This window comes from Heliangelus exortis, chromosome 30 (genome assembly GCF_036169615.1).
Source record: "Heliangelus exortis chromosome 30, bHelExo1.hap1, whole genome shotgun sequence".
Lineage (NCBI taxonomy): Eukaryota > Metazoa > Chordata > Aves > Apodiformes > Trochilidae > Heliangelus > Heliangelus exortis.
The window spans coordinates 674,735-687,496 of NC_092451.1; the positions used below are offsets into that span (position 1 = coordinate 674,735).

Below are 12,762 nucleotides of genomic sequence, written 5' to 3' on the forward strand. Positions count from 1 at the left end.
TGGCTTTGTGAATTGTACTGTATGAAGGAGGAGAACTGTGGCAAACAAGGTGCAGCTCCACTGTGGAAAGGCTAATCACCCATTTTTCTTTGAAATTACTTGGGGATAATGTTGGTGTTCCCAGGTGGCCTCTCAGTGAATCTGAAGGGAAATGGGTTTAATTTAAAGTCATGGGCTTCTGGTACCTGTCAGTTCACAGTGTGAAGATATTTGAATGAGGGGACTGACTGCTGAATATATTTTTTTCATCTGGGACAATTTACAATTACTGCAGCTTTCCCTATTCTTGCCAAAGAAATTGAAAAATAAGACTCCTGAGGTAAAAATAAAGCTGTCTGTCTTGAGAGGTCGATGTCTTGGCAGGTTTTGTTTACTGTCCACTCGCAGTTTTTCCTGCAAGCAACAATTCAAGCAGGATGAGTTTAGCAGGTTCAGTCACAACAGTGATGAGAGGTGGCTGCAGTGAGAGCATTTTCCTTTCGCAGCACCTGAGATGCAGAGAGCTGAGCAGCAGCCCCATGATCTCCTTTCCTGCTGCTTTTTTAACGGGGAACGGTAGATTTCTGAGCAATCCTATCCAAAATATCCAGTGGGACCCTGTAACTGCTGCTAATGATTCCCCGTGTCTGATGTGGGATCTGCCTGAGGGGCTGTGTTACTCAGACAGCAACACCAGCCTGGAGAAGCTCATGTCTGAGTCAAGTTTCCCCTTACAGAAAGCACCCTGAGCTCCCTCAAGCAGCCACATACGGGCAGTGCCCCCGTTGTGCCCTCCCCACACCCACGGCGAGACTCGGACCGGTTCTGCCAGCTCTGTGCTGCCTGGTTCAACAACCCCCTGATGGCCCAGCAGCACTACGATGGCAAGAAGCACAAGAAGAACGCGGCCAGGGCTGACCTCCTGGAGCAGCTGGGCAAGACTCTGGACCTGGGCGAGCTGAGAGGTGAGAGCCAGGAGCTCTGCTGAGGGTGGGGACAGCCCCGTGCCCACTGGGGTCACTGCTCTGGGCAAGGGGCTCAGGGGAGGTCACGGTGCTCTCGTGCTCTGTGGGGTTCTTGCTGCCATGAAAACCCTCTAGGAGAGCAGTCTGCAGTTTGAGCAGTATAGGAGTTTATGTGCTGTTTATAAATATCCTTTAGAAGTTGTTTCCTAGGCATTTCATTTGCCTCTTTCCTAAAATAGTCCCTTCCTTTAGCACACACACACCTGTCCTCATGAGCCAGAAGAGGGGACAGGGGGATGGCAGTGGCAGAGCACTCCTGCATCTCCCTGGGGGGGAGCCAGGCAGCCTCTGTCTGGTGGTTTAATTATTGCAAAGGCCCCGGGTCAGCAGCAGGACCGAGGAACTGAGTGTTGGCTGTAGATGTCAAAAACAAGTTCTGTCTCTCCATCCATCCCTGCCCTGGCTGGTGGCTCTGAGCATCCCCAGGTCCTCCTGGTAGCCCCCCTGAGCACCTCTGGTCCCTCCTGGAACCCCCCAGGTCTTCCCAGTACCTCCCAGTGCCTCCCAGTGAAAGGGCCAGCTCGTTCCCCGTGCCTTTTGGTGGAGCTGGGATCATTTAAACCTGTGGAGGATGCAGCTGAGCCTGAATTCTCAACAACATAACCTTGTTAATGCAGGGGTCTCATTACAGGAGGAGAGGCTCGAGCCTTTGTTGAAAATTTTCTCCATGGTCTTGATGATAATCCTGTATGCACAAAGTGTATTTGGCTGAGGAAAAAGTGCAGGTTTGTTTTTCAAAACCACGCAGGAGAAGAGTCTGGTTTGCCAGCAAGACATGGCATTAACATTTTAAAATGCCCCCTTTTTTTTTTTTTTTTTTCTTCCCTTGCTAAATGAAATGGTTTTCCTTTAAATACTAATGACTGTGCAGCATATTGTGCATTTCTTGATCTCAAGTAAACCTTGTAATGGTTATCCAGATCCTTCGTGTGCTACCCAGTGTGACTCATGGTGCCATAAATGATTCATGTGGCTGAGTCACTGCCCGCTGCTGGAAATATGCAAGGAAATAAAACCTGGGACAATAACATGGAAGTGCTTAGTACTTTGACCTGTGCCAAGCTCGAGAGTGGCTGAGGATGTCATTAACTGTACATAAATCAATTGTGAAGTGTTTTATTCCTTTAGCTTGTGCTTAGGAGAGCTGCAGTGTGAGGGCTGCGGGTGCTCTGTGGTCCTGTGCTTGGCAGGGATCTGCAGCTGAGCCTGGGGTGGTCCTGGGGTGACCATGGATGGCAGGAGAGGGGACAGCAGAGCTGTGCCCTGGCTGTCTGGGCACATCCCCAGGGCTGGGGGAAGCTGCATTTGCTCTCCTGCTCAGACACGTCCAGGCTGGTGGTTTTGGGCAGGTCCTGGGTGTCCTGATGAGCCAAGGACCATGTCCTGAAGCCTGCCTGTGGTGTCCTGCACATCTCACCTCTGCTGCAGGGGTAGCCATAGGGCTGGGAAATCCTCATTTTCCCATGATTTTTAACCTAAGGGGTGTGATGTGCAGTGTCCAGCTGTGAGGTCAGAGCTGATCTCAGAAGATGTAGGAGGCAGATTTTGGACAGGATGAGGTCTGTCTGCTCCCTGGGGAAACAGCCACATCTGGCTGGGAGAGAGAGCTGATGCTGGTGTCAGCTTGGAGATACCTGGTGGCAGCATCTCTGCCAACCTCTGTCCCAGGCTGTCAGTGAGCTCTGGCCTCACCCTGTCCTTCCCTGTCTGTGCTGGGATCACCACCAGATGCTCCCTGTCCTCTGCCCTTGCTCTGCACACCTTGCTCGTTAGAATGCAAACTCATTTCCAAACCAACCCCCCTGGCTTCTCCCATCACAACTTAAATATTAATTCTATTTTGACTGCTGTGGGAGAGGAGCATTTGATGCCCTGCATGAGCCTGGAACAAGCAGTGTCTGTCAGTTGAACTAAAACATTCCAACAGCCTTTGATATTTCAATGAGGGCTACAATAAAATATTTATTGATAAATATGAATGTGTGTTTGGAGAAGTAAGAATAGAGATACATTTTTGGACATGATACATTTACAGGAAGCAAAAGCATTGGTTCTTCTTGCCAAGTTCTCACCTTGCAAATTCGAAGTCTTATTTTCTTCTCATAAATCTCAAAGGGAGGGGGGATAATTTGTCTGGTGACAAACCCCAGCTCTGGGCTCTGCCCCAACAACCACTCTGTTGCACCTCTTCAGCAACTTGGAGCAGATGCTGCCCTGGTACAGCTCTGTCTGGAACTCCCCACTCCTGCAGCCTTCCAGGGAAAGCCACCTAAAGCCACCCGTGGTTTTGTCCCCTCAGCTCACATTTCACCAGTTTTTCCTCAGCTCTGGCATTCCCCATTGCTGAGTTCTCTGGGGCCTGTGGGCTCTGCAGGGCAGAGACCTGGCAGCCCAGGTGCCAGATCTCATTCCTAGGGGATTTGTTTAATAAGGGACTCTGCTTACTGCTGGTGCTGAGCCCCAGCAAAATGCTCACTCTTTGAAGGCAGGTGAGTGTTTGAAAATCTGGCTTTGTTGGATTCAGTGTGTCCTTTTTACCCCTTTTCCTTTTATGTACACAGCTGAATGAACAAAATAAGCAGAAGATGTAGGGTACAGACAGACCCTTCTTCATCTTGTCCGTGTTTGTAACCTGCTCTTCAGCCTTTTTTATGTGACAACAAACAACTTTCCAAGACCCTTTGGCATCTTTGTAGCCTGCCAGTAAAACCTGATTTTTAGGTAGTGATGGAGGTAGATTCAGGGCCAGGCTTTGTGCCTGGAGGTGGTTGGATGGGATCCTGTAAAGCCCAGGAGGGTGGATCTGCTTCCCAGGGCATTTGGTCCTGGTGGACAAGAAAAGCACCAGACCCTGGACCAGAACTGCAGCTCCCTAAAATAAAATCCACAGCCTCTGCAGAACTGGGATGTTGTGTAGGGATGTTGTCACCCGAAGCCTTGGTATTTTCAGGGAATTTTCATAGTTGTGGATGTTATCTTGGAAAAGCAGGTAAAGAGCTGAGTTTCAGTTTCCTTCTCAGCTCATAATTTCTTTGTATGCTTCATAAATACTTTTCCTTCTGTGCTGTCACTTTTGGTTAGTAAAAAGCAATTTAACAAGTGCTCCCCTGGAATGTGTTTTAATGTGCTTCAAGCAGAATGACATTAATGACTCGACTTGTTAATATTTTATTTAATGGATATAGGAGCACATTCATTTTTACATGAGTGCATGTCATGAGGCAGGATGGGGAATGCTGGCATGTCGGGAGGATCCAGAGGCAGATGTGAATCCAGGCAGATCCTCGTGGCTCTTCCTGACAATCTGCCCTGCCAGGACCACCCTCCCTTGGCAGACCCCCAGCTCCAGCTGTCTCTGGCTGGGCACATTCCATGGCACCCCAGTTTCAGCCAAGTTGGCAGCTCTGGTGAGCCCCAGTGGGATCAAGCACTGTCAGTTCTGATGTTCTGAAGGTTCTAAAACTAAGGTTCTAAAACTATTGCTGCTGCAATGGCTTTGTAAATAAATTCAGGAAGGAGGGCATCTGTAAGCAGATTTGCAATTTGATTTTTTTTGCTGCCCGTGGTTTCGCTCTGCGTTTTATTTCCTTTCTCCATGTCCTGTTTTGGTGGAGCTCATGGAATGCAGGACTTTCCTTGTACACCTCCACCTCTGGATGTGGATTTCAGCAGAGAGGTCCCGCAGCCCTTCTCCCGCCAGGGAATGATGGGCCTGGGTGTGGGGCTGTGCTGTCTGGGGAGCAGCTCCTGCTCTGCTCTCGAATTGCCAGTCCATCCCCTGCCTTGTTCTCTCCATCTGGGATGTGTTCCTGCCCCTTCTGCAGCGGCTTTTCCACCCGGTGGGAGCAGCACTGAGTCCCCCCGTGCGGGATGCGGGAAGGATGCTCAGGATTCCCCCTTCTGCAGCAGCAGCAGCAGCAGCAGCAGCAGCACCTTGACAGGCTGCTGGAAAAAATCCCTGTCCCCGGCTAGGAGCTGTAATCGCTGATGGCGTTTCCACCTACACAAGTAATTAAGATTCAATAAGGCTGCTGTTAATGTATGCTGTTAAATTAGCTGCTGAGCATTAGAACCTTATTACCTTAATTTAAAGTATTACTCGTTTCCTGCATCCTCAGTCCTGATCTCTGCTGAGCAGCAGCCCTGGTCCGAGGGCTCAGGCTGCAGCAAAATGCCAGCACACCCCCTGGCTCAGCCCTGTGCTGCCTTTTCCATCCCTTCCCTGCCCTGGGGCACGAATTACCTGGTTTGGGACTCCTGCTGGTTTTGTAAAGGCCCAGGAGCTGCCAGCTAGGGAGAGTTTGACTATAAAACTATTGCTGCTGCAATGGCTTTGTAAATAAATTCAGGAAGGAGAGCATCTCTAAGCAGATTTGCAATTTGATTTTTTTTTCCGTGCCACTTCACCACACATAAAAATGCAGGTGACTGTTTAACCCTCCTGCATTATTGCTTGCTTGCTGTTTACAAGTCCTCATCTGAATATTTTGGAAATAGTGTTTAAAGCTGATGTTTAACTTAGCTGTGGACCTAATTCCTAGGTGAGAGATGTATGAGGTGTTTGAGGGAGGTGGGGCTGTTAGAAGAGCTGGTTCTGAAGTTCAAAAGGAAAGGAAAAGGTTCAAAAGAGGAAAAGTGGTTTTCTGGGAGTCTCTGGGTACTGCTGGGCAGTGGGAAGTGTGTGGTTAATTGTGGCAGTCCTAGACTGTTCAGATTTGAGAATGCCATCTCTCACATGTTCTAAATGAATTGTTTTAACAATTTCTGCAAAGAAATAATGCTGTGGAAAGGGACTATTACATGGTACATTAAAACTGCTCCTCGGGAGTGCTGCAGCCCATGTAAGCAATCCACAACTCTGCTATTTTTGAAGCTGAGCCCTTAAATTAAGCTTGAAATGCTCTGTTCACATCTTCACAGAAGTGAATCAGTGCAAAGCAGAAACCTGACCACAGAGACTAAAATTTGTAATTCCTTTTTTTTTTTTTTTTTTTTTTTTTGTGAGGACAGGACAGAAATCACTTGAGCACCAGTGGTTTGCTGTAATGCTGTTGTAATGTCAGTGATGCTAATGCAGCCCATGATGCCAAGGGAATTATTAGGATGTTAACATACAAAAGAGAGGAGGAAAGAAGAAACCACTCTGACACTGAGCATAGTAAGGGAGACAACAGCTCCAGGGTCTGGAAACACTTGAGGATGCATTTATGTGCTGAACTTGTGTCAGGGTTTGCCCTGCATGCCAGGAGCAGGAGCTTTTGGTTGCTGTTCCTCTCTGGGGTGTCCAGAAGGAAATGGGCATTTAATGTACATTCAGCTGCTCTCCATCCTTCCTGAGAAAACATGTTAGATGAGGCAGAGAAGTGACTGTTCCTGTAAACCTGCTCTGCAACCTCTGTACTCTTTCCCCAAGGTAGAAGAATAATGGAGTTAAGTTGTAGTCACTCTGATGGGACAGGAGAGCCCAGTCCTGCCTGGGACTCTGCTGGGCTTGGCACCTTCTCTCCTGCTTGGTGCCAGGTTTGCTCTGTCTGTAGAAACCAGGAAATGTTTTGTTTTCCTGCTCTTGGTACTTGGAAAGCACAGGGACAGACACATGGTCCTTCCCTTGTCCCCTGCCATCCTGGTCACCCCCCGGCTGCCCCTCCAGCCCAGCCCTGGGATTTCACCTGCTTGATGTGTTGGAGGGAGAAAGGGATTTAAAAAAAAATAGATAGGTAAAAGAGAAAGAAATGAACCAAATCTGGTTTTGCAGCTTCTGCAGGTCTTGAGGAATGTCCCCAGCAGCAGCATCATGTTCTTCTGTGACTGCAGAAGTCATTGAGGAGTGTTTTGGGTGAAAACCTGATGTAGAAGGGCAAAATAGAACATCAGTGTGTAAATAATTTCTTGATCTCTCGTGTGCCAGGCAGGCCAATATCATCCCCAGAGGGTGGGAGGGTTAGACCAAAGCACTAAGAATAAATGCCTCAAAAATGGACCAAACTGTGCATTTTTCCTGGAAATCTGAACTGAGGTGAATCCAACACCATCCACACTGGGCAGCACTGTTTTGGGAAAAGGCCTTTTCTCCTTCATCTCTAATCCTGATTGCTACCTATCTGCTGGGTTCCTGTTTTTAGATTTTCAGCTTTTCACAGGCAGCAGAATCTTTTATTTCCTTGTCCTTCTGAGGCCTGAAAAATACTTTCAGCCTTAAGTCATTAAATTACAGTTCTGAGATGCAAACTATTAAACAAGGAAGAAATAATTCTCCTGTTTAGTACAATAAATAGTGTTGAGAGTGGTGGGGTTTGTATCTGGACACCTGGGGTGACTTTTTCTCAGGCTGTATTGCATCTGTAACCCTCGACCTCTCCTGGGCAATTCACTTGAACGGGAGGTTTGAAATAACAGTGAAAGGAGGATATTGGAAGGAAAGCTGGGCAATTAATTAACAAGTCTGGGCTTTATTTGCAGGCCTGAAACGCAGCTACACCTGCAACATCTGCAAGGTCACCCTGAACTCCATAGAGCAGTACCATGCACACCTGAAGGGCTCCAAACACCAGACCAAGTGAGTACCTGTCCATGTAGCTCCTTGCTCTCTGCTGGCCTAGGTTAACATATATTTCCATCCGTCCAAACATATATTTCCATCCATCCAAACGTATATTTCCATCCATCCAAACACATATATTCACACACCCATGTTATTGATGTCTGATCCTGGTGCCATCAGCACCTGTGCTCAACGAGACCCAGTTTGTGTTTAGCCTGAGGCACTGGGACTCTCATGGGACGAGGTGTTTCCAAGTGAAAAAGTTTATGCTGGGGTTTAGAGCAGTGCTGCTGAATTTACCCAGCTTGGAGAGTCGGGGGGAGTCTGCCCTGTCAATTAGTGCAGATTATTAAAATGAAGTGATGAAGATACACAGTAGCAGAGAGCAGATTAATGAACTAATCTCTCTTAATGCACTTACATGTGGGCTTTGGGAACCATTGCAGGCTGAAGCACTCAGGACTGCCCAGATTAGAAGAGGGATGTAAAAGGTGTCATTCCTTACTGAAACTCTTCAGGTAGCTTTATGGGCAGTCTGAAAGATGAGGCAGGATGAGCAGAACCAGCAATAAGTACTAACATCTAATTTTGCTTAAGCTACCAATCGTCTGACTGATTTCTATGGAAAATGGCTCTGATTATTCTATTTCCTCCATCCATTGTTCATTTTTATACAACCTTCTTTGAGGATGAGCATCCCAGCAGAGCACAGATCTCTCCAGCACTGACAGGGAAGTGCAGAACCATGGGAGGCAATGGATTGGCAGCTTGGCTTGGTGCACAACAAAAGCTCTGCCTACCCTGGAATTAGTATGTAACCAGATTTTGCTCTCCTTGTTTAAAGCTGCTTTTGAAGCTTCGTTGTCCTCTACTTGGGAGTGCAGGAATGAGTTACCCATATCCTTCATCCTGAGCCAGTTGGCCCCTGGAGTTCAGGTTTCTGACAGCCACGTGCTCTGGCTGAGCCAGGAAGGGGAAGCAGTTTGTGCAGCTCATTTTCTGGATTTCAGAAATTGTGTGTAGTGCAAAGATGAAGACACCTTAATTCCTGTGAGAAGTTATCATGTTGTGGGAGTGTCTGGGATACCCGTGTCCCCAGCTCAGCCCAGTTCCCAGCACCAGGGGATGTTCAGGGCAGCAGAAACATGGCAGATTTTGACAGGGCTGCACTGATGGTTTTGTAGCTGTGTACAAGTGGTTCTCTCTTCTGTGCAGAGGAAGTTAATTCTGAGATCCAGAGCTGGTACTGCTGCCCTGAACATCCCCTGGTGTGGGGTCCCAGCACCCAGCTCTGGGCACAGGATGAAGCCAGCATGGTGTCACCGAGTCCATGTCCCTCCTGTCACCCTCCTGCAGGCCTGGCCTGGGGGGCTGCCCACTGGTTTCACTGTTCTCATTATTGGTGGTTACTGTCAAGACTGTCTTCTTCCTTATAACTCAGCCTGAAGCCAGTGGATTGCAGTTGCCAAGGCAACAAAACATTCTCTATAGCTTGTCATACTTCTTGTGATGGGGAAAAAAAAAAAAAAAAAAAAAAAAAAGTGGGGAGGGGATTGTAAAGGAAAGGGGTTTTGCTTTGGGACAGGTTAGCAGGGAAGGGGATTGCAGGCTGGAAGCTGTTGGAACCCCAAAAATACCAGGCAGAGGAGTCTTCTGAAAAGCTGCTTTAGGAGAGAAGAACTTTTATGAGGAATGAGTCAAGTTGTGGATATTTATTATAGTTCTTGAGAGCCCTCCAGAGAGCATCTCCCAATTGAGGCACTGCTTGAGTTGCTTTAAATAACCCCCTGAACAGGAGCCCTGAAGCTACTGCTTAGCAGGACACCTTCCCCCATCAGCTCCGGGTGCTGGAGGCTGCCAGAGCTGGTGCTGCTGGGGGGGTCTGGCAGGGAGAGATCTGCTCTTTGTTTACAGGAATTTCAGGGTCTCGCCTGAACGCTTCTGACTGAATTTGTTTGACCAAGAGATGGGGAAAATGGGAAGCTGGGGGGGAGCCGAAAGTGTCTTGGCTGGTATTTTGGTTTTGAATAAAAGATGAAGGAGGAGGTAGCTAATATTATGCTAGTCCTTATCCCTCTGGCCAATGAATATGCAAAGCAAGATGATGTCTACTAGCTCCCAGTTTTTCTCCAGGGTGCAGGCACTTTGAGCTGTACATTAGAAAATAAAGGAAAAAACACATCCTTTTTTAAAAAATCCTATCATACAGTCAGGACCCAGGGCTGGAGCCAGACACAGGAGAATGTTTCTATTAAAGCAGCATCACCACGCTGGCATCCAGCCTGCTCCTCTCCGGGGTCCCGCCGTGTTCACCGGGCTCTCAGGGGCCGTGCATCCCATCCCCACGAACACGGCTCAGGACTTGTGTCCAAAGAAAGGCTCCGGAGGGCAGAGCTGCAGCCCCGGGGCTGCCACAACCCCTGCCCGGGAGCAGCTTGTGAAATGTGGCCGAACTCCGGAGCATCTGCACCGGGGAGGAGCGCTAAACCTTTAATTAGGGATTTATGAACTGTGTAGGGATGATCGAGCCATTGTTTGACTTACTTTCCAGAAATAGAAGTGGGGTTTTTTTGGTCTCTCCTCTTCCCCCTCCCCCGCAAGGAGCAGCAGGAAGGGGGGGGCAGGCGGTGGTGCCGTGGCCGGAGCGGGGTGGGCACCGACGGCTCCGTTTCTATGGGGACCGATGGCAGCGGCTGGAGAGGAGCTGCAGGGCTGCTGGACCCCTGAAATCCCGGGGGAGAATTACATCCCAGCCTCGCTCCTTATGGCTTACGGTAGGCTGAAAGGGACAGGATTTCCCCCTGTTTCTGGTTTGTGTCAGCTGAAGAATCGCTGCGAGGAGGGATTCGCAACAAACACCGGAGAGTTAAAAGTCCCGGGTAGTTGTGGAAGAAGCCACAAAAGATTCAGCTTCTGAATCAAAGAAATGCTAATGTGGGGATGTGAACTTGAGGCCCTGCAATCAGCACTTCCCTCCTTTGATTAGCGGTGTGGTTGGGAAGGGGGTGCTGACCCCATCCCTGTGCTCAGGAGGGACCAAGGGCCCCGCTCCAGGAGCTCCCCAAGGGTTTGCAGGTGAAGGATTGAGGATGCTGCTGCCTGGGTGGTGCCACATTTCCTGTAAGTGCCATCTCCGGGCTGGTTGCAAATACATCAGACTCTGTAATAGTGTGCTGGGTAGTGAGAGCTGTGAGCTGGGCTGGCTGTCAGTGATGGGAGACAGATGCAGCCCTGGTAATTAAGAGCCTGATGATATGGGGATAATGATTCCCACTTCCATAAAGAAGAATTTTATCTTCTTGCCTTTATTTTGTCTCTTTGATCAGCCAGATCTCTCTGCCACATCTAGAGCTCACAAATGTATTCTGAGGTTTTATAACCACTCGCTTACACATTCATAGATGCTGATGCATGTCTAGGTTTCCCATCCAAACTCATGTTTTCTGATTAATTTAGGATTTTTGCACAGAGGGGACCCAATCCTGAGGTGATCATTGGGGTAAAACAGGTTCTGTAGGAATCTACATGTACAGGGATGCAGTACTGAGTGAAAATGAGTGGGAGCTGAGAAGGGTCAGATCAAGTTTGGAATGTGTGCTCTGAGCATCTCTGTTCACAGCCCTTCACCCCATCTTGTGTGCTGTGATTCATGGCCTCTGAGGAGCAAATGGCAGGAGTCTTGGTGTCTGGGAAGGTTTTTTTTCTTCAGTTTTGTTTTTTTTTTTTCCCCCATTTGTGTCTGATTTTATGCAAATGTTATTTCTGTTTCCCATGGAATTCTCCATCTCCGCTGCTCAGAGCTTGAGCTGCCTCCTGTGCATCCTCACCCAGAGTGAATGCATGCTTTGGTAGAAGATTTCTGATAAAATTCAGGAAATTATATTATAGACTCAGGTTGTGCCAATTACTTTACAACAAAGCCAAATGACTTTGTTCTTACTTTGCCTGCCAGGTTTATTGGTAACAGTAACATTTTCCATGTGCTTTCTCTAACATAGTGGCTGATGCCTAAAATATAAAGAAGGCTTTAGAGTGATAATAACTCCAGAAGATTAATAGTTACAAAAGGTAGTTGGAATTGAAAGGCATTTTAATTTGTCATTATTTCGGTTCCAGAGAGCAGCTGAGTAATTACACTGCTTATGAAGAGAGAACGTGTAATACTTTCTCTCATTATAGGATTAAATTGTCTCCCTTCTCTTTTAATGTAAAGGAAAATAACGATATCCCTGGTATCTTCTATTTTGATCATAATTTCAAAGCCCGTGATGGCTTTGTGGTGTCAGGTGTATGGATTAATGATTGTAACGTGAAACAGAAGATGGGGCAGATTTAAAGCATAAACCTGAGCTCGCCAGCACTTGCTGAATGAGAAATTCCACATCAGTCAAAAAAGGGAAGTGGTGCAGGGTGTGCTGGGCACTTCAGCAAACTCACACTGAGGACCTGAAGCAAATACATTTTTTGCAAATTTTTACAGAGGTGGCGGGGTGGAGGGTGACTGCTGCTTTCTTGCTCTTTTGCAGCCTGAAGAACCAGTAGTAGCTGGGCAGTGGAGGCACAGGAAAGCACCGAGGCTGCTTCTGCAGAGAGGAGCAAGTCCCCAAGGAGAGGATGCTTTCTGGGACTCTGATCCTGTGTGGATTCAATAATTAATATGTAACTAACCTTCGCTTGGGACAGATACATGGATTATTTTTTTTTTTTTAATTTTGTGGTGAGTTAAAATATTTCAATGGATTTTTTTACCCTTTCAAGATAATATTTATTCAGCACAGAGTCTAGAGTATGATTACTATCCTGTAAATACAGCACTTAACCATCACTCATCTTCAGAGACAGTGGAAACAAGATATTTTACTTTTTCATATTTATTCTTAGATTTCTCCCGAGAGTATAAAATTATTCTATTACATTATCCATGACAGTGATGTAACCAGTCTTCAACCAGAAATAAACATACTTCCTTCACCTTCTCCAGCATGGTTTGTATCAACACATAAAGAGCAGCAAAAAATGAATCACAGGGATTGTGTAACGGATGAATTTTTCCTTTTCTTCTTTGTCTTCAGAGAAACAAATGGTTCACTGAGCAAGGAAAACTAAAATGAGAGCATTAAATCCTTTTCCTGCTGGTAGGATTCCTGCAGGAGAGATGGAAGCCCTTGGTCGGTTCAGGACACCGGGGCCGACAGCCCCTGAGCTGCCCTCGTCGTG

General features: G+C 47.5%; 1 protein-coding gene across 5 annotated transcripts in view; it reads left to right on the plus strand.

The window, feature by feature from the left end:
• ZMAT4 (zinc finger matrin-type 4) overlaps positions 1-12,762 on the plus strand; it is an 84,890-nt gene that overhangs the window by 34,343 nt on the left and 37,785 nt on the right. For 4 of the 5 annotated variants that reach the window (XM_071729146.1, XM_071729147.1, XM_071729149.1 and 1 more), the window contains 2 exons: positions 717-944; positions 7,464-7,560. In XM_071729146.1, the coding sequence (XP_071585247.1) occupies positions 717-944; positions 7,464-7,560 (325 nt within the window). Of the gene's footprint in view, positions 1-716; positions 945-7,463; positions 7,561-12,071; positions 12,522-12,762 lie in introns of those variants that run through there. The other variant, XM_071729150.1, reaches the window with a different exon arrangement.